The 20,712-nt window shown below is 45.8% G+C and overlaps 1 protein-coding gene across 9 annotated transcripts in view; it reads left to right on the forward strand.

The window, feature by feature from the left end:
• The window catches only part of IDH3A (isocitrate dehydrogenase (NAD(+)) 3 catalytic subunit alpha), a 40,214-nt gene that overhangs the window by 405 nt on the left and 19,097 nt on the right, over positions 1-20,712 (forward strand). Inside the window, exons 2-4 of one of the 9 annotated variants that reach the window (XM_070504379.1) lie at positions 2,056-2,224; positions 9,853-10,001; positions 15,047-15,160. The exons of 1 other annotated variant lie outside the window; for it this stretch is intronic. In XM_070504379.1, the coding sequence (XP_070360480.1) occupies positions 15,077-15,160 (84 nt within the window). In that variant the 5' untranslated portion in view covers positions 2,056-2,224; positions 9,853-10,001; positions 15,047-15,076. Of the gene's footprint in view, positions 1-2,055; positions 2,225-9,852; positions 10,002-15,046; positions 15,161-15,371; positions 17,243-18,020; positions 18,142-18,214; positions 18,888-20,712 lie in introns of those variants that run through there. 7 more of the 9 variants (XM_070504378.1, XM_070504383.1, XM_070504381.1 and 4 more) reach the window with 7 other exon arrangements.

Here is a 20,712-nt window from a genome sequence, read left to right on the forward strand (position 1 = left end):
TTGACTGCGGCCGGGGCAGGGCGTCTCAGGCCCTCCGGGTCCCTTAGGGAGGAGGACGGGATTTGCTTACCTTTCTTTGAGTCCCCGGATACAAACGTGATGATGCCCGCCCTGCTATCAGTTCCCCTACGTTAAAGGCAGCATATATGGGGTTAAAACCAAAGCACTCTTTCCCTACTTACTCTCTGGCTCCCTGGCTCCGGAATCCACTAAGATGCCTTGGAGACAGACAGGGTCAAGGACAGCCGCCTGAATTCCTTATTATCTCCTCCTCCTCCCTGCAAGCGGTGTCCCAAGGTGGAATGCAGGCTGGCTGGAAAGCTCCCACCGGCAAGGCCACTGACTCCCCCCTGCCATCTACAAACAGCCACATTCCTTGCAAACCTTTAGAACCCCTGGCCTCCCCTCTTTCGAGGAGACCAGAGGAAAGGAGAGGAATTTGAGGGCTCACTCTCGTCTCCCAGCTGATATCATCGGAAATAAAAACCCTTTCCTTCCAGAAGCCTGGGGTTCCAGTTGTTGTTTGGCTCCTCTTGTGTGGCAGTTAGGGAACCTATGTTTGTAGGTACTAACAGTGAGACTTGAGCACATTGAAAGGATTTACTGTGTCCAGAGATATACTGGGACAAAGGCCAGGATGTTTTCTGGGGCTTTTAAACAAATGCCATCCACCAGCAGCAAATGGAGCAACTGCTAAGTACTTTTTAGGGGTCCAGGTGGTACATGTGTTATTTCTAACCCCAGGATAACTGGTTCTATAGGTATTATCTCCATTTTACAGGTGAGGAAACAGTTTCAGTAACTTGCCCAGAGTCCCACAGCTGGGAACTGGCAGAACTTGGCCTGGACTCGGGCTGGCTCAGCCCACTCTTCCACACTTGGATTTTGATGGAGGGGACAAAATTTGTTTCTTTAATGCGTCAGAATCGCTTGGGAGGCTCCGCCCCTAGAGTTTCTGATTTAGTAGGTCTGGGGACCAAAAGTGTGGGCATCTACCAAGTTCTCAAATGATGATGATGATGTTGCTGGTCCCGGGACCACACTTAGAGAATCATTGCTTAGGCTGAAGGTTGGGGGTTCCAGTAGGAGCAGGGGTCCAAGTTTGGCAGATGATCCTTGATGTTTTCACATTTTCCTTTTATACCTGAGGTTCCTGGTTGGGGTTTTCCAACTTTATTCTGCCACCTGTCAGTGAGAATAGCAGCCATCAGCTAAGCAGACAAGCCCCCCTGTTGATATCGTGAGAGTCATCAGAGGCATAATGAGTTGTTACCAGACGGGCAGGAAGAAACTCAGAGCCCCAGGGGATTGTTGACCAGCCTTCAGAGGCCACATCATCAGCCTTTGTTTGTATTGGACACATGTGATAGGGGCCTCAACCTTGGGAAAGAAGGCAGGATATGTGGGATTTCAGAGAATGTGGAGTCTTAGAACAAAGACAGGCCTTGATAAGATTCTCTCCATCTATACTTCCCCTTTCTCCCATGTTAGAGTTGGGAACCTGAAACCCTCTCCGAACCATGCAATGACTACTACAAAAGTTCTTCTTCCCACCCTAGATTCCACCTTGCCCACAAACAGGCCAGAATTGTGTGTGTTCAGATCCTGCTCGGGTACATTCTGTTACCACAGCTAACATGCTGTTCATTTGCATACCAGGTGTTCCGGGTAAAAAAGCCAGAACCTCTACAAAGAAGACTGTGTTTTTGGTTCTGGGAGGTCCCTCCTTTTACAGGTGATAAATAGAAGCAACCAACCTGACTAGAAGATTCCCTTAATAAATCCTTGTTGATCGCTATTGCCATCGCCTTAAATAAGGCCCTCTCACTTGAACTATTACAATAATGTTGTGAGGAGGGTGAAGGGAAACAATTCTCATGTTACAGAGGAGAAACTCTGGGCTCAGAGAGCCAAAGGGACTTGCCCAATGCCACGCAGCTAGGAAGGAGAAAAGAAGGCTCTAACCTCATTCTCTGATTCTAAATCATGTGCTTCTGCTGCTCTCAGATGTTGGGTGTGGTTCCTGAGAAAGACAATGTGTGTGTTTTTTTGAAGGGATGGTGGACAGAGGGAGAAGAAAGACATTGATGACCTACTCTGTGCCCGGGGTTGTGCTGGATGCTTTATCATTTACTGAATATGATTATTCCATGAATGCCTCTTCAGTCTATAGAGCTTGGTATTATTATCCCATTTCACAGATGAAGAAACAGCCTCAGAGAAGGTGACTTGCCCCAGGTCACACAGCTGGTAATGGGTGGATTTTAATCTGGGTCCTGACTTTCTTGATCACTCTGTCTAGGGCAAGGGAACATGTGGTTACCACTGTTTAAAGGGGGCCAACTCCTAGTCAGATAAAACAAGAGAAGGTAGTGACAAGGGATAGTTAGGGGTGTCATGGTGATGCCAGGCATTTTGCAAGTACTCATTAAATGTTAGTTTCATTTCTGACTGACACAATAAACTTGTAGGGAAAATAGGAGGAATAAATACTACAAAATGCCCAAAGAGTAAACACGACAGGAGGTGAAGGGTCTCAGTAGATACAATCAAACATTCGTTTCTTTCCTTCTTTCCGCAGTCCTTCCTCCTTGACTAGTTGCTGTTCTTTGTGATGAAATATCATTGATCTGCAAGTTGTTCTTCTAAGACTTAGAGTCTAAGTTGATCTTGATGGCAGAGATGGAGTGCCCTGGGCCCAAGGCCTGGGCAGGAACATCTCCTAAAGTAACCCTACCTTCTAGCAGACCGGTAGGCCCAGTGAGCCACTCGCCAGAGCTCCACTCAAATCCTTTGCTGTCCCATCTCTAATTTGTATCAGCTTCAAGGCCCCTTCTGAAATGTCCTGCAACTATCTAGCCTCATCTGAGTCTTGTCTGTCTTAGGGGCAGTTCAAACCTCATTCCTCCCTGAAGTCTTATATTTTCTCACAGAGTACTTGACATCTCGGCCTCTCCTTCGACATAGCTGCCATGTATATTTATATACTAGGTCTGCCTCACTCAGTCTCTTTCTCTGTCTCTCTCACCGCCCCCCCTGACCCCGCAACTGACCTATATCCTACCACTGAACAGCTTGTCTGGTAATTTTCCTGTATCTCCAGCATTTTGCACATAGATTCTTTTTGTTTTCTCTTTTTCTCCCCAAAGCCCCCCAGTACATAGTTGTATGTTCTAGTTGTAGTTCCCTCCAGTTGTGCTATATGGGACGCCACCTCAATGTGGCTTGATGAGCGGTGCCATGTCCGCACCCAGGATCTGAACTGGCAAAAGCCTGGGCCACTGAACCACTTGGCCAAGGGGCCTGCCCCTAAACATAGATTCTTAGTGAATATTTGATGGGTTAATGAATATACAGCCTGGGGCTGTCTTCTTTGAAGAGAGATTTATTTCCTCTCAAATACTAACATTTAGGAGGACTGGCACCACATCTCATTTGGCTCCATCCCCAGGGTCTAGGACAAGGTTTTAATAAATATTGAATCATCATTCTTTGAAAGAATACATTTTCCTGGACCTGTCCACACACTGAATCAAGTAACTCCCCAAATATTCTGACCTGGAAAAGATTTTCCTACTGGAGAACTGAGTGACCAGGCCCTTTAGTACAGAGCACAGTGAACCCACTCTCTCCCTTCCTGAACGACCCCTTTTGGCCAGTTCTAGACCCTCTCCCAGAAGCTATTCTGGATGTGAGAAGTTCCTAGATGGCCTAGAATGAGATCCCAACCTGATGGTGACTGTCCTGTTGTTGAGGGAGGAGGGGTCAGTCTCCTCCACAAAACTGCTTCTCCTGCAGCCTGCCATGTCTGTCCTTTCAGGTGCCGTTAACATCCTCAAAGCCTTCCTTGATTCCCCTCTTCTCCTCACACCTCACACTCAGCCCATCAGCACAGCCCCTTATATCTAGAATCCAGCCACTGTGTAGCATTCGATCACTATCACTGTGGTCCAAGGCCCCCCTCACATCTCTCCTGGATTGTTGTTGTAGTATCTACCATGAAATGACTAAGCCGATTCATTCACAGCTTGGTTCAATTTTGCTGTAGATCTCAGTAATCTCCAGTAATGAGCAGTAGATGAGCAAACCTTGCTCATAAGGATATTGAGGCAAGTGGGCAAGTCTCAGACTGAATTCTACTCCATGGACCATCATTTATTAGCCAGTAGGTCCTCAACTGTTATATAATCTGCTCTGTAAGTTCAGTGAAGGCCCAAATTCCTGTCCTTTTGAGTGTTCCAACAAGTTTCCTTCTTTAAAGATTTAGTCCAAGGCAGAAGCAACAATATTTGAGGAACAAGATTTGGACAACCTTCAGTTTGGGATCAGGTGACTGCATCCTCACTCAGTGGCTTGAACTTGAGAGCAGGTGGACTCCTAAGATCTAGAGACCATCAGAACTCACTAGATTCTTATGCTCTGTCTGTGCAAGGGTAGAGGCCCTTGCACAGCACTTCACACACCTGGAACACTGCTTGTTTGACCAATGGACAATTATTTTGTGCATTCATTTTGCTAATGAACGGATCCTCTGCCGCTGGAATGGCATTAATACAATTGAAGCACTGGGCAAGTGTCTCTGGAGTGTGCGCTCCTGGGTTAAGTCCCTATTGCCTGCAGGGCAGCAGTTCTCAAAGTGGTCCCTGTGGTCCCTGGGGCCTTTTCTGAGGGTCTGTGAGGTCAGCACCATTAGTATTTTCATGATAATACTGAGACATTATTTGCTTTCTCACTCTCATTTTCTCACAAATATAGAATGGAATTTTCCATAAGTTACATGTGTAGTATTGCAACAGGTTGAATGAAGAGGCAGATTTGGGAATCCAGCTGTCTTCTATTAAGCCAGGCTTTAAAGACATCGGTAAACATGTAAAACAATGCCACTCTTCTCACTAAATATTTTTTGTCTTCAAAGACATAATTTTTCATAAAAATATGTTAATTAAACTAACATATAGTGGGTTTATTGTTATTTTAAAATTATTTAATACATATTTTAAAAATACCTATGAGATAATGTGCGTTTAGTTTCTAATATGATAAATATTAATAGATATAATTTCTATTAACAAAATTTGAGTCCTCAATTTTTTTTATACGTTCTTTTGTGTGTGTGTGTATGTGTGTGTGTGTGTGTGAGAGGAAGACTGGCCCTGAGCTAACATCTGTGCCCATCTTCCTTTGCTTTATGTGGTATGCTGCCACACTGGGGCTTGACAAGTGGTGCTAGGTCCATGCCCGGGATCTGAACCTGTGAACCCTGGCTGCCAAAGCAGAGCATGTGAACTTAACCACTATGTCACTTGGGCCAGCCCCAAGTCCACAGGTTTTAAGAGTGAAAAATACCCCTGAAACCAAAATGTTTGATAATCATTGCTCTATGGGTCAGCAAACTTCTTCTGTTAAGGGCCAGCTGGGAGATATTTTAGGCTTTGCAGGCCGTATAGTCACTGTCTCTGTTACATCTACTCCCCTCTGCTGTGAGAGCAGCTATATGAGACAAATGGGCATGGATGTGTTCCAATAAAACTTTACTTATTGACAGTGCAATTTGAATTTCATATAATTTTCAAGTGTCACAAAGTATTATTCTTTTGATTTTTATCAACCATTTAAAAATACAAAAACAACTCTTAGTTTGTGGGCTGTCCAAAAACAGGTAGTGGGCCACTGTAATTTCCAACCCCTGTTATAGGGGATTTGAACCAGTAACACACACATATACATCACATTATTTAAACAGAAATGTTTAAAGACAATATAGTAGTTTTCTAATAGTTTCTGCATGTGATGTCTACAGGCTATGCTTGTCACAGCAGCCAAACTGATGGTCACATCTTGTCACTCTCTGCTCAAAGCCTCCAGTGACTTATCTCATTCACCATCAGCTCTTATAACCCCCTACATAATATGCTGCCCATCCATCTAACACAACTCCTTCTACTCTTCTCTTCATTCTGCTCTAGCCTGTTCCTTGAAAAAGCCAAGCCCACTTCTTCCTCAGGACTTTTGCATTTGCTATTCCCTCTGTCTGGAACGCCCCTTCTCCCAAATATCCACTTAGCTCATTCAAATGTCTCCTCAAATATTTTTTCTCAGTGAAGCCTTTCTTTTTTATATAACAGTTTTATTGAGATATAATTCATATACCATACAATTCACCCATTTGAAGTATACAATCAGTGGTTTTTTTGTGTGTTTACAGAGTTGAGCAACCCTCATCATGATCAATTATAGAAAATTTTTCATCGCCCCAAAAAGAAACCTCATACACATTAGCAGTCTCTCCTCATTTCTCCCCAACCTCCTCAATCCTCCTCGCCAATCTACTTTCTGTTTCTATATATTCACTTATTCAGGACATTTCATATAAATGGAATAGACAATATGTGCTCTTTAGTGACTGCTTTCATTTAGCATAGTGTTTTTGTTACTGAACCTGAAGTGAGTTCGCTCACCCATTGCGCAGCAAGCCAATCTCTGACACCAGGTATAGTGGAAGAAAGTAGGAATTTTATTATTGCACAGCACTGAGCAAGGAGAAAGGGCAGCTAACGCTGAAATCCCAAACTCCCCAAAAAGCTAAAAGGGAGAGTTTTAGGTAGGGGAGTGGGAGCATATGGCCTTGCTGGTGGGAGCTTTCCCACCAGCCTCTCGTTGGTCTTGAGACTACTTGCAGAGAGGAGGGAGCCCATGACTTTGCTGGTCAGCAGCTTTCCCACCAGCCCGTATCTCTTTGCAGCAAGGAGATAGTAAATCCAGTTGCTTGTCTTTGGCGATGTCTGTCTCCATGGAGGATAGTGGATTCTGGAGCCAGGAAGCCAGGAAGTAAGCAGGGAAAGAGTGTTTTGATTTTAACCCCATCTAAGCTGGGTTTCATGTAGGGAAACTGATATCAGGGTTGGTATCGTTCTCAAGATTCATCCATGTTGTAGCATGTTTCAGCACATCATTCTCTTTATGTTTGAATAATATTCTGTCATGTGGATATACCACAACTTACTTATCCATTCATCAATGAATGGATATTTGGAGTGTTTCACTTCTTGGCTATTAGGAGTAAGACTGCTATGTGCATTCATGTACGAGTTTTTGTGTGGACATGTGCTTTAATTTCTCTTGGGTATATATCTAAGGAAAGAACTCCTGGGTTCATGTAGTAACTCTATGTTTAACTTTTCGAGGAAATGCCTAACTTTTTTCCAAAGTGGCTGCACCATTTTACATTCCCATCAGCAATGTATGAGGGTTCCAATTTCTCCATCCTCTCCGATCCTGGTTATTAGCTGTCTTTTTGATTACAGCCATCCTAGAGTGGGTGAAGTTGTATCTAATAGTGGTTTTGATTTGCATTTTCCTGAAGGCTAATATGAGCAAAGCCTTTCTTGATCACTCTAAGTGGCAACCGCTCCTCCCTACTTCATTTTTCTAAAGCACTTATCATCCCCAACATACCATGTATATTTCACTTGTTTGTTTACTTAGTATCTGTCTCCTCTCAGGGGTAAATTCCAGGAGGGCACAGATTTTTGTCTGTCCTGTGCTCTGCTGTATTCTCAATGCCTATAGAAGATCTGTCCAATGGAAATACAATATAAGACATGTATGTAATGTTAAACTTTCTAGTAGCCACATTAATAATATTTTTATTTAACCAGATATATCTAAAACATTGTAATTTCAACAAGTAGTCAATATAAAAAAATTACTAAGGTGATAATTTATATTCTTTTCTTTACACTAAGTTTTTGGAATCCAGTGTGTATTTTCCACATGGCACATCTTAATTTGAACTTGCCACCTTCCAAGTGCTCAATAGCCGCATGTGGCTAGTGGCTTCAGCACTGAACAAGATAAGCCTAGAACATTCATTTGATGACTGTATGAATGACTCCTTCTTAGAGACAGTTTGATTGATCACTGCCCTGGGGACTTTCATAAACGTATTTACATGTGGTCTTGCAATTGAAGGTAATCCTGGATTTGTGTTTCCAATCCTGACTTGCTCACTATGACCTTGGGCAAGTCATTGTTCCTCTCTCAGCATCAATTTCTGCAGCTGTGAAATAATCTTATGGTTCCTCCCAAGCCATCAGAATCAGAGAGAGAGATGGGGGTAAAATGGGGTAAAAATGGCACCCCAAATGCCGTAGATCCCCACAATTTTTAGGAGCAGGCTACTTTCGCTATCACTTAGAGGAACTCTTAACCATACAGAAACGTTGTTCAGTAAGACCTCTTGGAGAGTCTCAGTGAGCTGAGAGTTTCTGTGGCTTAGAGAGGCCCTGGGGTCATGACTTACACAAAAGAAACAAAGGAATCTGTCTAAGAACCCCTGGCGCCTCCCAAGTCCCATCATCGTAACATGAGCTGTCTCCCAGAATTATCTGTGTCACTGACTGGCTGTGGGTTCCTCAACATCTGGAACCAAATGATCTCATATTCATTTCTGTGTTTGGAGGATTGTTAGGAAGTCTGTGTAGAGAGGACTCTGATTTAGTTCATTTCCCTGCATCTTTCTGATTAACTCAAGAGAATGGGGGATTCAACAGGTCTTTTGCCAATATATTAGCTTCTACTTGGTAAAGCATTTAACGTGTTATAAGGTGTCACATTAATCATAGAATATTCAGAACCCTCTGTGGGGTGGGAATGGGGACTCAGGTTTGCTGAGATCTTTCTCTATTGCCCTGGTACCTTCACTGAGAGTGGACATTGTCTCTTTGAAAGTGGTCATGAGTTCCTCTGTCTACCCCAAGGATTGTGGGAGTGAGCTTTCAAGAGTTCACTCTATTAACCTTGCAGACCACAGGCTGGCTTCTCTAGGAGGAGTGCTGGGCTGGGAGTCACATCTGCTTTCAGGGAAGCATTATTACTGTTTATGTAGCTTCTCTGAACTTGATCTGTCGACTTGGATAGACAAAGTAAAGCCAGGTCCTGCAGTGTATGGGAATGGAAGATAAGTCAATTTGATTTGAGCAATACCCCTGGGTTGCATTTCTAGGCCTTACTTCTGGCCTGGCTCCAGAGATATTATTCCCAAAACGGACCTCAGGGGAGCAAATCTTTTGCCCAGCGTTCATTAAGCAAAATAATGCACTTATGAGTAAAACACATAGTATGTCAGATGGCTCCCCATTACCTCCCCAGGACAGAGTCCAAACTGCTTCCTGTGACAGGAGTGTGAGCATCTGGACCTTCCCTGCCTCTTCCTCCAGCCTCTTCCTTCCTGGCCCTTTGTGCTCTAGCCCTTGTATTTCCCCACTAACCACATGGATTATCATCCATCTCCAGCCTTTGCTGATGCTGTCCCTCTGCCTAGCACCCCTTCTTCCCGTCTTTCTGTCTGAAAAATGGGCCTCCCTTAAGTCTTGTCTGCTTGTAGTAATCTCTGCCTGCTTCAAATCCCGGGATACTCTGTCTCCTCTCCCCTAGTTCCTGAGGCACCCCAGGCTTGGAGTACCCACAGACCCTGGAATCCATATCACAGCACGCGTTACACCAGGTTGGGATCAACTGTTTGAATATTGGCCCTCTAGACCAATGTTCTGAATGGAATTCCTGTTCCCCAAGGAATACTTCGAAGTGAATGGGGTGTTCAGTGGATGCAGTGACAGGAGGGTGCTGCTTCCTTTTAGTGGATGGGGTTGGGAATGCTGGATGTCCTGCAATGCTGGGACAGTTCTGCCCCACAGAGAATGTCCCATGTCCCATGGGACTTTGAGAAGTACCACCAGATACTCCTGTAGGTAACATACCTGTTTGTAGTGATCTGACCTTGGAAACTAACTATTTCACACATAAACTTGGTATTTTGGGGGGCATGGTTTTAAAATATGATGAATTTTCCAGGAATGCAACTACTATGTAAATCAAAGGAAGACTGAACTTTGCTTTGTTCAGAGCTTCAGCAAGGATTGATGACCATTTTGGAAAATCACGTCAGTGGTGGCAACTTGACTCATGATTGAGAAAGGAGAAATCACCCCCGACGCCTGCTGGTATGCTAACTGTTTGACGATTTTGTTTGACCATGGCGAGTCCCCATATGGCACACCTGCATTCGTCTGCATTTATTGATGTCACCATCGCCGTCATCCATGGTATATAAAAACCTACTTTTTTAGCTCTTATTTTCAAATATCAAAAATAAATGAATAGTACCTTACCTCTCTTAAATCCAAACTTCTTTGTTATAAGTAGGTGCAAACATGTGACCACTTCATGATGTCTTCTAGCGTATTAGGCCAGAGCATTTACAGATTGAAACACATATTTTATTAGAATGCTCTTTTTATTTCTCTTTTATATTAGTTATATTATATTGGTTTTGTTTTTTCATTACATGTATAAGTAGGTTATATTATCCATGAGTTTCATTTCAGGATGACAAAGAAGATATGAAAAACATTTGATATAAAAAGGGGGCATTGGGGCCAGCCCATGGAAGAGGGGGTAAGTTCATGTGCTCTGCTTTGGCAGCCCGGGGTTCATGGGTTTGGATCCCAGGTGCAGACCTACACACTACTCATCAAGCCATGCTGTGGCAACATGCCACATGCAAAACAAATGGAGGAAGACTGGCAAAGATGTTAGCTCAGTGACAATCTTCTTCAAGCAAAAAGAGGAAGATTGGCAACAGATGTTAGCTCAGGGCCAATCTTTCTTACCAAAAACAAACAAACAAAAAGAATGGGGGCATCATATCTGGCAGTGTTGAGAACCACTCTAAGGTCCAAGAGGGCAGGGACTTCACCTCCGTTGTGTTACTGCTTCCTCCCCTGTGCCTAGCCACAGGCCTAGAATATGGCAGATGCACAGAGATTCTTCTTCTTTTTTTTTTTTGCAGGGGACAATTCACCCTAAGCTAACATCTGTTGCCAATCTTCCTCCTTTTGTCCTCCTTTTTCTCCCCCAAAGCCCCAGTGCATAGTTGTATATAGTTGTAAGTTCTTCTGGTTCTTCTATGTGAGCCACTGCCATAGCATGGCTACTGACAGATGAGAGTGGTGTGGTTCTGCACCCAGGAACTGAACTTGGGCTGCTGAAGTGGGGCATGTCAAACTTAAACCACTAAACTGTCAGGGCTGGCTCCAGAGAATCTTTTTTGAGTGAGCGATGGAAGAGTTGAGGGTGATTCCCTGGTTTAGGTTTGCTGAGATGAGGAACATGGGAGAGAGGGCACTTTAGAGGGAAGAGTGATGAGTTCAGTGAAAGTGTGGAGAGCCCTGGAACTTCCAGGTGGAGGTGCCCAGGGGCACTGTCTCTGCAGCCTGCATTGCTCTCCAAATGCCACTGAAGAGTGGCAAATGCAGTCAGAGTATCAGTTCATCTGTTTGATCAGTAAACATTGCTGAGTGTCTCCGTGCGTGTGGGATGAACAGACCAGCTGGGGCTGCCTGGGAGAGGCTCACAATACTAGTGTGTGTCTCTTCCTGTGGTGATTTGTGTATCTGCCCAGATCCTCAGAGGGCAGGGGCTCCTCTGAGGTTGGGGATGAAGCTTGATCTCTAGCCCCAACAGATTCAGACCTGGCCTGACAGAGCAATCAGCAGTGATTGCCAGAGGGACCCACACAGAAAAACCTGACTGTGGAAACAAGAGGATTCAGGGCAACTTTCTTTGACCTGAAGTCATTGCAGTGGAGGAAGTAGGAGTAAGTTTGCCCAAGGCCCACCTCTTTCCCACTAGGCTCTGTTGTGCCTTTGTGGCGAGCCCTGGGGCACGCTCTTGTTTTCTAACTGGGAGGTGTGACAAAGGGAGAAATCACTGGATTGAAGACTTATCCAGTCTTATTGCAGACAGGCATCTTTTCACTCCCCCAGGAAGGGAACAATTCCAGGCTTTCGTGCCATATAGTGCGTGTTGTTTGTGTGCTTTAGGCAACACACATGCTATTAGAAGGTCAATGTATGGGGATGTTTTGGAACACATAATTTTTATTGCACAAGTAACATTTCAGGAACAATAAAAGAAATCAAAGGAAAGTGGATGCTCTTAGCAGCATTATTCATAATAGCCAAAAAGTCGAAACAGTTGAAACGTCCATCAGCTGATGAATGAATAAGTGAAGTGTGGTGTATCCACACGATGGGATATAATTTGGCAATAATGAGGAATGAAGTACTGATACAAGCCATGACATGGTATGAGATAATAGGAAATATATATTGGTCTCTGCCCTCGGTTCCTGACACAAGGCTCCTGAAACCCTTGTAAATCCCTAAGTGATATGAGCACTAGGAGCATCTTTTGTTCTAATATTTGACCTTTGATCCCAGTTCCTGACACAGGGCTCCTGAAGCCCTTGTAATTTCCTGGGTGATAGGAGTGTCTTTTGTTCTAATGAGGTGACTCTGGGTGGGCTCCTGTATGGCTCTTGGATGGGAGAGGGTCACCAGAAAGAACAAGCCATGATTAGATCTTGGGATTTTCAGCCCTGCCCCCCCATTCTCTTGAGAAGGGAGAAGGGCTGGAAATGGACTTAATGATCAATCATGCCTACAGGATGAAGCCTCCACAAGCATCCCAAAAGTGTGGGGTTCAGAGAGCTTGCAGGTTGGTGAACACATCCATGTACTGGGAGGGTGACACACCCCAACTCCACAGGAACAGAAGCTCCTGTACTCGGGACCCTCCCAGACCTCACCCTATGTATTTCTTCATCTTGTTGTTCATCTGTATCCTTTATCACATCCTTTAATAAATTGGTAAATGTTGGGGCCGGCCCGGTGGCGCAGCGATTAAGTTCTCACATTCCGCTTCAGAGGCCCAGGGTCCGCTGGTTCGGATCCTGGGTGTGGACATGGCACCACTTGGCAAGCCATGCTGTGGTAGGCGTCCCATATATAAAGTGGAGGAAGATGGGCATGGATGTTAGCTCAGGTCCAGTCTTCCTCAGCAAAAAAAAAAAAAAAAAAAAGAAGAAGAAGAAGAAGAAGAAGAAGAAGAGGATCGGCAGCAGATGTTAGCTCAGGGCTAATCTTCCTCAAATAAATAAATAGATAAATAAATTGGTAAATGTAAGTAGGTGTTTCCCTGAGTCCTATGAGCTGCTCTAGCATATTAATCGAACCTGAGGAGGAGGTTGTGGCAACCTCAGATTTATAGCCGATTGGTCAGAAGTGCAGGTGACAACTTGGACTTGTGATTGTTGTCTTAACTGTGGGAGGGAACAGTCTAGTGGGACCGAACGCTTAACCTGTGGGATCTGACACTATCTCCAGGTAGATAGTGTCAGAATTGAGTTAAATTGTAGGACACCCTGCTGGTGTCACAGAGAATTGCTTGGTGGGGACAAATCTCTACACATTTGGTGACCAGAAGTGTTGTGAGTGTGGCAGTAGGAAACAGGATGAAAAGAACTGAGGTTTTTCCAACACACATGGATAAGTCTTGAAAATATTACTTAATTTCTAAGAGAAAGAAGCCAGTCACAAAAGAGCGCAAATTGTATAACTCCATTTATATGACATGCCCAGTGTAGGCAAATACATAGAGACATGAAGTAGATTGGTGGCGGCCAGGGATAGGGGTGGGGAGCGGGGGATGAGGAGTGGCTGAGGGAGCAAGCCATTTGGAAGAGCATTCCAGGCTTTAGGAACAGCAAGGGCAAAGGCCCTGAGGTGGGAGGAAGTGTGACCTGACGAAAAACAGCAAGGAGGCAGGTGTACCTGGAAAAGAGTGGTGAAGGGGACAATGGTGGGAGATGAGGAAAGAGAGGCGGTAGCAAGACCAGACTATTTAGGGCCTTATGGGCCCCTGTCAGACCGTTGACTTTTGCTTGGAGAGAGCTAGGGTTTCACTGGCTGTTTGAGCAGAGGAGGGGTATTTGTCCTATGCTTTCAACAGGATCCTGAGGGCAGGAAATGGGTGGTGGGCAAGGGTGAAGCAGGGAGGTCAGTTTGGAGACTACTGCATCGGTTCACGCGGGAAATGACTCTGGCTCGGACCAGGGTGGGAGTGGTGGAGGTGAGGAGAAGAGTCCAATTCTGGATTTATTTTGAAAAATAGAGCTGACCTTCAAGTCTTTTGGCCTGAGCAACTGGAAGACTGGAGTTGGATTTTATTGAGTAAAGGAAGACTGTGTGAGGGCACAGGTTCCTTGCTAGTTTTTGCTCACATACAGGAAGAAGTGAGAGCAGAGCATAGGAGATATTTTAAATGTTGATATTTTTTTCTTACACTTACAAAGAGTTTTCATTATGATCGCTTGTGAGGGCTGTGTGGTGTCCCATTCAATTCATTTTCCCTAAATTATATAACCATTTCTTCGGTTAATCATCTAAACTGGTTTTGTTTTAATTTAAAAAATTATAGATAATCTTATAACGAATATCTTTGTGCTAATGGCTTTGTCTTTGTGGATTTTTTTGAAAGGATTAATTCTCAGGAATGGACTTACTAGGTGAAAGAGCAAGAACACAGTAGCTCTTAAGACGCATTGCTAAATCGTTTTCCAAAAAGATTGTGGCAACGTATAAGGCCAGCCAAAACTTAGAGTGTAGCAATTTCACCATAAATTAGTATAGGACACTAGCATTTTATTAACACTTTCTAATAAAAAGGGGTAAAAAAGTTTCTAATTTTTAAAATTTTTGCATGCATTTGATTATAGTTAAAGTTGGACTTTATTATAAAAACACTTTTTTTAAGTCTATTTAAGTGTGCTTTATTTATTTAATTTAATTTTACTTTTTTTAGGAAGATTAGCCCTGAGCTAACATCTGCTGCCAATCTTCCTCTTTTTGCTGAGGAAGACTGGCCCTGAGCTAACATCCTTGCCCATCTTCCTCTACCTTATATGTGGGACGCCTACCACAGCATGGCTTTTGCCAAGCGGTGCCATGTCCCCACCTGGGATCCAAACCAGCAAACCCCATGCCAGTGAAGAGAAACGTGAAATTAACTGCTGTGCTACTGGGCCGGCCCTATTTATTTTTTTTAAAGATTGGCACCTGAGCTAACACCTGTTGCCAATCTTACCTTTTTTTCTTCCCTCTTCTTCTTCTCTCCAAAGCTCCCCAGTAATAGTTGTATATTCTAGTTGTAGGTCCTTCTAGTTGTGGCATGTGGGATGCTGCCTCAGCATGGCTTGATGAGTGGTGCCACGTCCGCACCCAGGATCCGAACCAGCGACCCCCTGGGCTACCGAAGCAGAGTGAGTGAACTTAACTACTTGGTCACGGGGCCGGCCCCAAGGTTGGACATTTTTGAAGTTTCTTTATTGTGTTTCTTTGGCTGTGAACTAATTGTTCAGGTCCTTTGCCCATTTATTTACTAAAGTCCTAATATTTAGGAAAATACAGAAATTCTGTTGAAATAAATTTGTGTTCCTTTCATAAAAAATAAAAAGAAGCATTTAGTATGGCAATAAGTATACTTTATTTAGCTGATTTATTAATTTAAAAATTGCCATCTTGATTAAAAAATTTTCTTAGAGTGAAGCACACCTGGTTTTGGTACTGCTGTAGTAACAAATAAGGGCACACCTAGATCCTTCTCCTGAGTTGCAATGTTTTCCCATTATCTGGTCCAAACATACCTTGCTGATCCTATCTCTGGACACCACAAAGTTCAAGGGACAGGACAAAGGGGCTTGTCCTGAGGAGAGTGACCTGCATGTTGGAGGAACTCTGGAACATGTGTGAGGAGTAGTGACTGGGAGTTCTGGAGCCTAAGGGCTGACTCAGGGAGCAGGTCCCAGCTGAGAGCGAGGGAGCTTTCTGTCTCTCTGACACCCCTCCAGCTGCTCAGGAGGCACGGAGCCCCTTGTTGTGGGAGCTGGACTGTGAAACTTGTGAGGTTCCTTTCAGTCTCCAGAATCAGAGCTTCTGAGGGTTCCACACTTTCCTGCCTGGAAGTCTTTGCTGGCACTGTTCCCTTTTCATGGCCTCAACTCAGGCTGCTGACATTTTCCCTCTTCAAGGACTGATTCAAATGCCATCTCCATAGTGGAATCTTCCCTAATCAACCCCTCCCTCCAGCCCTTACAGCCCCTGTCACTATCTGGATTTCTTCTGTCTCTCCCTCACTGGACTCAGAGTGCAGGGCCGGAGCTTACTCACGTCGTTGTCCTCACAGTGCCCTGATAGGGACTGTGCTTGGGAAGCCTTTGTGGAACTGGTTGGCTCCTCAGAGGAAACTTAGCAATTAGAAGAACTGCCTTAGTAATTAGGAGGCTTCCTAGTATAATGCTGGCATCATTGCTTACTAGATGTTTCTCAGTTTCCTCATAGAGTTATTACGAAGATTAAATGGAAATTGGAGAAAGTCATTCAACTTTTGTTTTATAATCACCGTGCAGCAAGTACTCTTGATGTGCTAGTCTCTCTTCCAGAAACAAAGACATAAAAGATAGTCTCTGGGCTTGAGGAAGATCTTCTCAGTAGTACACAGCAGAAAATAACATGATAAAGTTCCCAGGAGAGCTGGGAACCAGGTGCCAGCGAGCTCTGAGTAGGGAGAAGGGACACGTGAGCAGGTCTTGGGGGCTTCCCAAAGGAACCAATATCTAAGCTGAGTCTTCAAAAGTGCCTGGAATTTCAACAGGTTGAAAATGGGGCAAGAAGGCATTCAGGCAGAAGGAATGGCATAACCAAAGGGCAGAGAAAATATGGGAAGCATTTGGGGGCTAGCCAGAATCCTACTTGGCTGGCACTCCAGGACTTTAGGGCTGGAAGGAGTAACAGGAAATATGGCTGAGAAAAGAGAGTGGTGAGAGGTGAATGCAAGGGAGAGCCAGGAGGTTTTAAAGCCAGGGTGGAACCCTGGTTAGAGCTGTGCCTGAAGGAGAGGACTGTGGGGAGAAACTGGAAGGGGGAGGTTGGTGGGTGAGGGGGCTGTTGCAACAGTCTGGGCATGAGATGGTCAGGCCTGGATGAGGGCAGGGGTGGTGAGGGGGATGAAGGTGATGAGGACTGTGGAGAACACTTCAGGATGGGACTCCAGGGCCTGATGAGAAGGCCACGGTGAAGAGGCTGATGGGATTCCTCTATCCTGACAAGGCCACAGACTTTGCTGCAGGTTTATTACTTATCTCATGAAAACCTTTGGCATCGTTTCTCCACCTAATTCATCAGCTCTCTGGGCGGCTGGGTAGCTCCTCTCTGGACAGAACGCTTTCCATGTTGGGGTGAGGGGAGACTTAGTCTAAATCACCCCACCTCCTGGGCACCCAGCTAGGGGCCGAGATCAGTGGAACTTCAGGATTGTGGTTGCTGAGCAGAGGACAAAGAGGAAGGTGAGTAAGGGTGTTATTTCCTGAGGGAAGCCTGCTCTGGTCTCTCTGTTAGATTTGAATCAGGTTCCTGATTTTGCCTTCTCATAGCTCTGTGCACTTTTGCTTCTTGACACTCATCGAGGTTTTAAATTACGTCTTTGTGTGATACTTGAGGTCTGTCTTTCCTACTGGACTGTAAGTCCAAGCACTTAGAACAGTGTCTGGAATCTAGTTGTAGCTCAAAAATATTTGTAGGGCTCTAAAGAGAGAAAGCAGATCAGTAGCTGCCTGGGACCTGGCATGGGAGACAGGATTGAAGGCAAACGCACACAGGAACATTTCCGTATGTTCAAAGACTGGATTCTGGTGATCTGTGCAACTGTTTACATTTACTAAAAATCACTGAACTTACAGTGAGTGAATTTCATGGTATATAAATTTTACCTCAATTAAGCTGTTAAAGTAAAAATCCGTGGAATGAGTAAATTATCTATCTGCCTCCACGAGACTGTAGACTCCGTGGGAGAAGCCATATCCCCCAAATCTAGAAGAGTGACGGGCATCTAGTAGGCGCGGAACAAACTTCTTATCTAAACAGTGAATCAACGAACGAAGGAAAAGCGAGAGGAGACTTCCGGGAGATCACGGTCAGGCAGCTCCCGGGTCGCTGCTCCGCGCTCGGCGGCGTCCGACACCGCGAGACTAGCCCGGCGATTGGCCGGCGGAGGTGGTGGGCCCCCAGGGCTGGGGCGGGGAGCGAGAGCGGAGAATCCCTCAGGCGTGCCCGCGGGGGCGGGGCCTTGGGGCGGGGCCCGGCGGGGGCGGGCTCCGGGCGCGCGCCGCGCATCTGCGCACTGCTGCCGCCGCTGGGGCCGTGCCGAGGAGGGGGCGCGATGGCCGGGCCCGCGTGGATGTCCAAGGTGAGCGCCGGGCAGGCAGGCGTGGGGCAGGCAGGCGGGCCGCGTGCTGGGGTGGGGCGGGCCCGGATGGGGAGGCGGCGGCGCGCGGCCGCCAGGGACCGTTTGGGCGTCTGTCCCGGTCGCCCGTGCGCCTCACACGGTGGCCCGCGTGCGATGTGTGGGCAGCCCTGCGCCGGATGGCCCCGCCTGAGGCGGGGACGGCGTCAAGGTCAAGGCGGGGGGCGCTGGGCCTGCTCCTGGCGAGCCCTGGTGCCACCGCCCGCATCCGCCCGGGCCGGAACGCGCGCCTCGCGCTGAGCCCGGGAAGGTCACAGGAGCCGTCTGCCCGGCCCCGCCGGCCCGGCCGCTCCCGAGGCTGCGGCCCTGCCCCCGTGCTGTTGCCGCGGAGCGTCCCCCTGGCATGGCCCGGGCCTCCCCCGGGGTCTGCTCGGCCCCTGGCTCCTGACCTCACGGGCTGAGGCTCTCCCAGATGAGGGAATCGCGGGGCCACGCCCCGGGCAGATGGTTGCGCCCCGTGGAGCTCCTTCCAGTCTGCCCTTGCGGCTGTTTCCCCGTCGGAGGACGCGAGGCCCCTTCCACCGGGGCAGTACCACCGGGACCCTCGGCGAGGGAGGCGCCGCGCCTGCCTTTCCCCCTTTGTTGGTGGGAATGCTGCGACCTGAAGAGCTCTCGCTCTCCTTAACAGCTCATGCCGGAGCTGAAAAGGGTTTCCGACCGGCTCTGCGGTTCCTTGGTTCCTCGGGGAGGTAACCTGTTTCTGAAGGCGTAATTGCTCAAGGTCACACGGGAAGTCGGTGTCAGAACTGGCAGAGGAAGCCAGGCGTCGTGGTTCCCAGTTCTCAGTCCCATTCTGCCTGCTCTGTGGCCGAGTTCACACAGCACAGTATAGGCACAGGGAAAAATGGGTCCTCGAGTCTCCTGTTGCTCTTAAAGAGTGGTGGCCTAGAAATCTTCCATAAGCAGTATAATTCTTTTTCTGTAAAATTTGATACTATTTTTCTTTTTTGTGTTGAGTTTAAAGAGAGGTCCAGATACACTGTTATCTAGTGAAAAGAGCTCTACACTGGAATTCAGGAATCTTAGGTTTAAATCCTGGCAGTGCCACTGATTGGATGTGTGACCCTAAGGAAATTACTTAACATCTCTGAGCCTTATATGTCCATCTGTGAAATATCTATACTTGCCTCATGAAGTTGTTTAAGGATTAAATCAAGTAATCTGAAAGCACCTAGTACTTGCAGAAGGAACACAAATATCTGAAGCTTTCCTAGCTATCAATATATTTATCTTTCAGTCACCAAGCAGACACTGGTTCTTGGGCATCAATAACTGGGTTTTATTCAGTAACAGGATTCTTTGTTACCCTCTTCACACCTGGGTTTGTGTGTGCTGGTAACTTACGTCACATTTGTTCCTGAAGGTAAAGCAACTTATGTCTCACTGTCTAAAAAGGAATCAATCCTTTAATCACTGAGCTTACTCAACACCTAATTCATTTTGGTAGGTACAGTAAGCCTTCAGAATGAGGGACTGAAGCAGCCCTGTTGCTAAGGAATGTGCTAGTAAATTTGCTTTGTCTTTAGTGTGGTCTACAAGAAAAAATCCACATGCTAGGTGTTCAGAAAGTCATGGGTTGTGGAATCAGAAGACGAGGTTCTCCTCTGGCTTGGACTCCCTGTGTGACCTTTGGCAATCATTTGACCTCTGTAGGCCCGTTTCTCCCTTTAGGGATTGGAGCAGGTGCTTCAGAGACTTGATGCCCCAGGATGGTGGGGATGCTGAGCTGGATGTGGGTTTCAATCAGAGCAATTCCTCTATTGGGGTTCCATTTAAGTTTTTATTTGAAAAAAGGGATCTGTAGCTTAAAATTTTTTTTTCTAAAAAGCTTTATTTAGAGAAAATAGTGGGTTTCTAAAGACCTTTCTGGCTCTAAAGTAGTGTATTTACAGTACAGTATTTACTGTACAATGCGCCAATTCCCCATCAGCAGGCATTTATTGAATGAGTACCTGCCATACCTCCAACACTGTATTTGTTTTTAAGTTGGAGTATGAAGGTGAAAAGGGAAATGAGGAGCTGTGAATTAGGATGGCCCAGAACCTGAAGTCAGAAGTTCAGTCCAGGCTCTCTGAGCTTGGCCTTAGTCTTTTTTTTTTTTTTTTCAAAGATTTTATTTTTTTCCTTTTTCTCCCCAAAGCCTCCTGGTACATAGTTGTATAATCTTAGTTTTGGGTCCTTCTAGTTGTGGCACGTGGGACACCGCCTCAGTGTGGCCTGATGAGCAGTCCCATGTCCGCGCCCAGGATTCAAACCGACGAAACACTGGGCCGCCTGCAGCGGAACGCGCGAACTTAATTAACCTCTTGGCCACAGGGCTGGCCCCGGCCTTAGTCTTCTTATCTGGAAAGGACCACTAATACCTATCTCTCCAGGTTTTATAGAAATAAAATAATGTAGTATATATGTACAAGTACATTATAAGGTAGATGACCATCTATGCTTTAAGAAATCTTACTTTACTGAAAGTTCTGGGTGATTTTAATGATTCAAATGTAGTACTACCTATTCTAA

This window comes from Equus asinus, chromosome 2 (genome assembly GCF_041296235.1).
Source record: "Equus asinus isolate D_3611 breed Donkey chromosome 2, EquAss-T2T_v2, whole genome shotgun sequence".
In the NCBI taxonomy this organism is placed as follows: domain Eukaryota; kingdom Metazoa; phylum Chordata; class Mammalia; order Perissodactyla; family Equidae; genus Equus; species Equus asinus.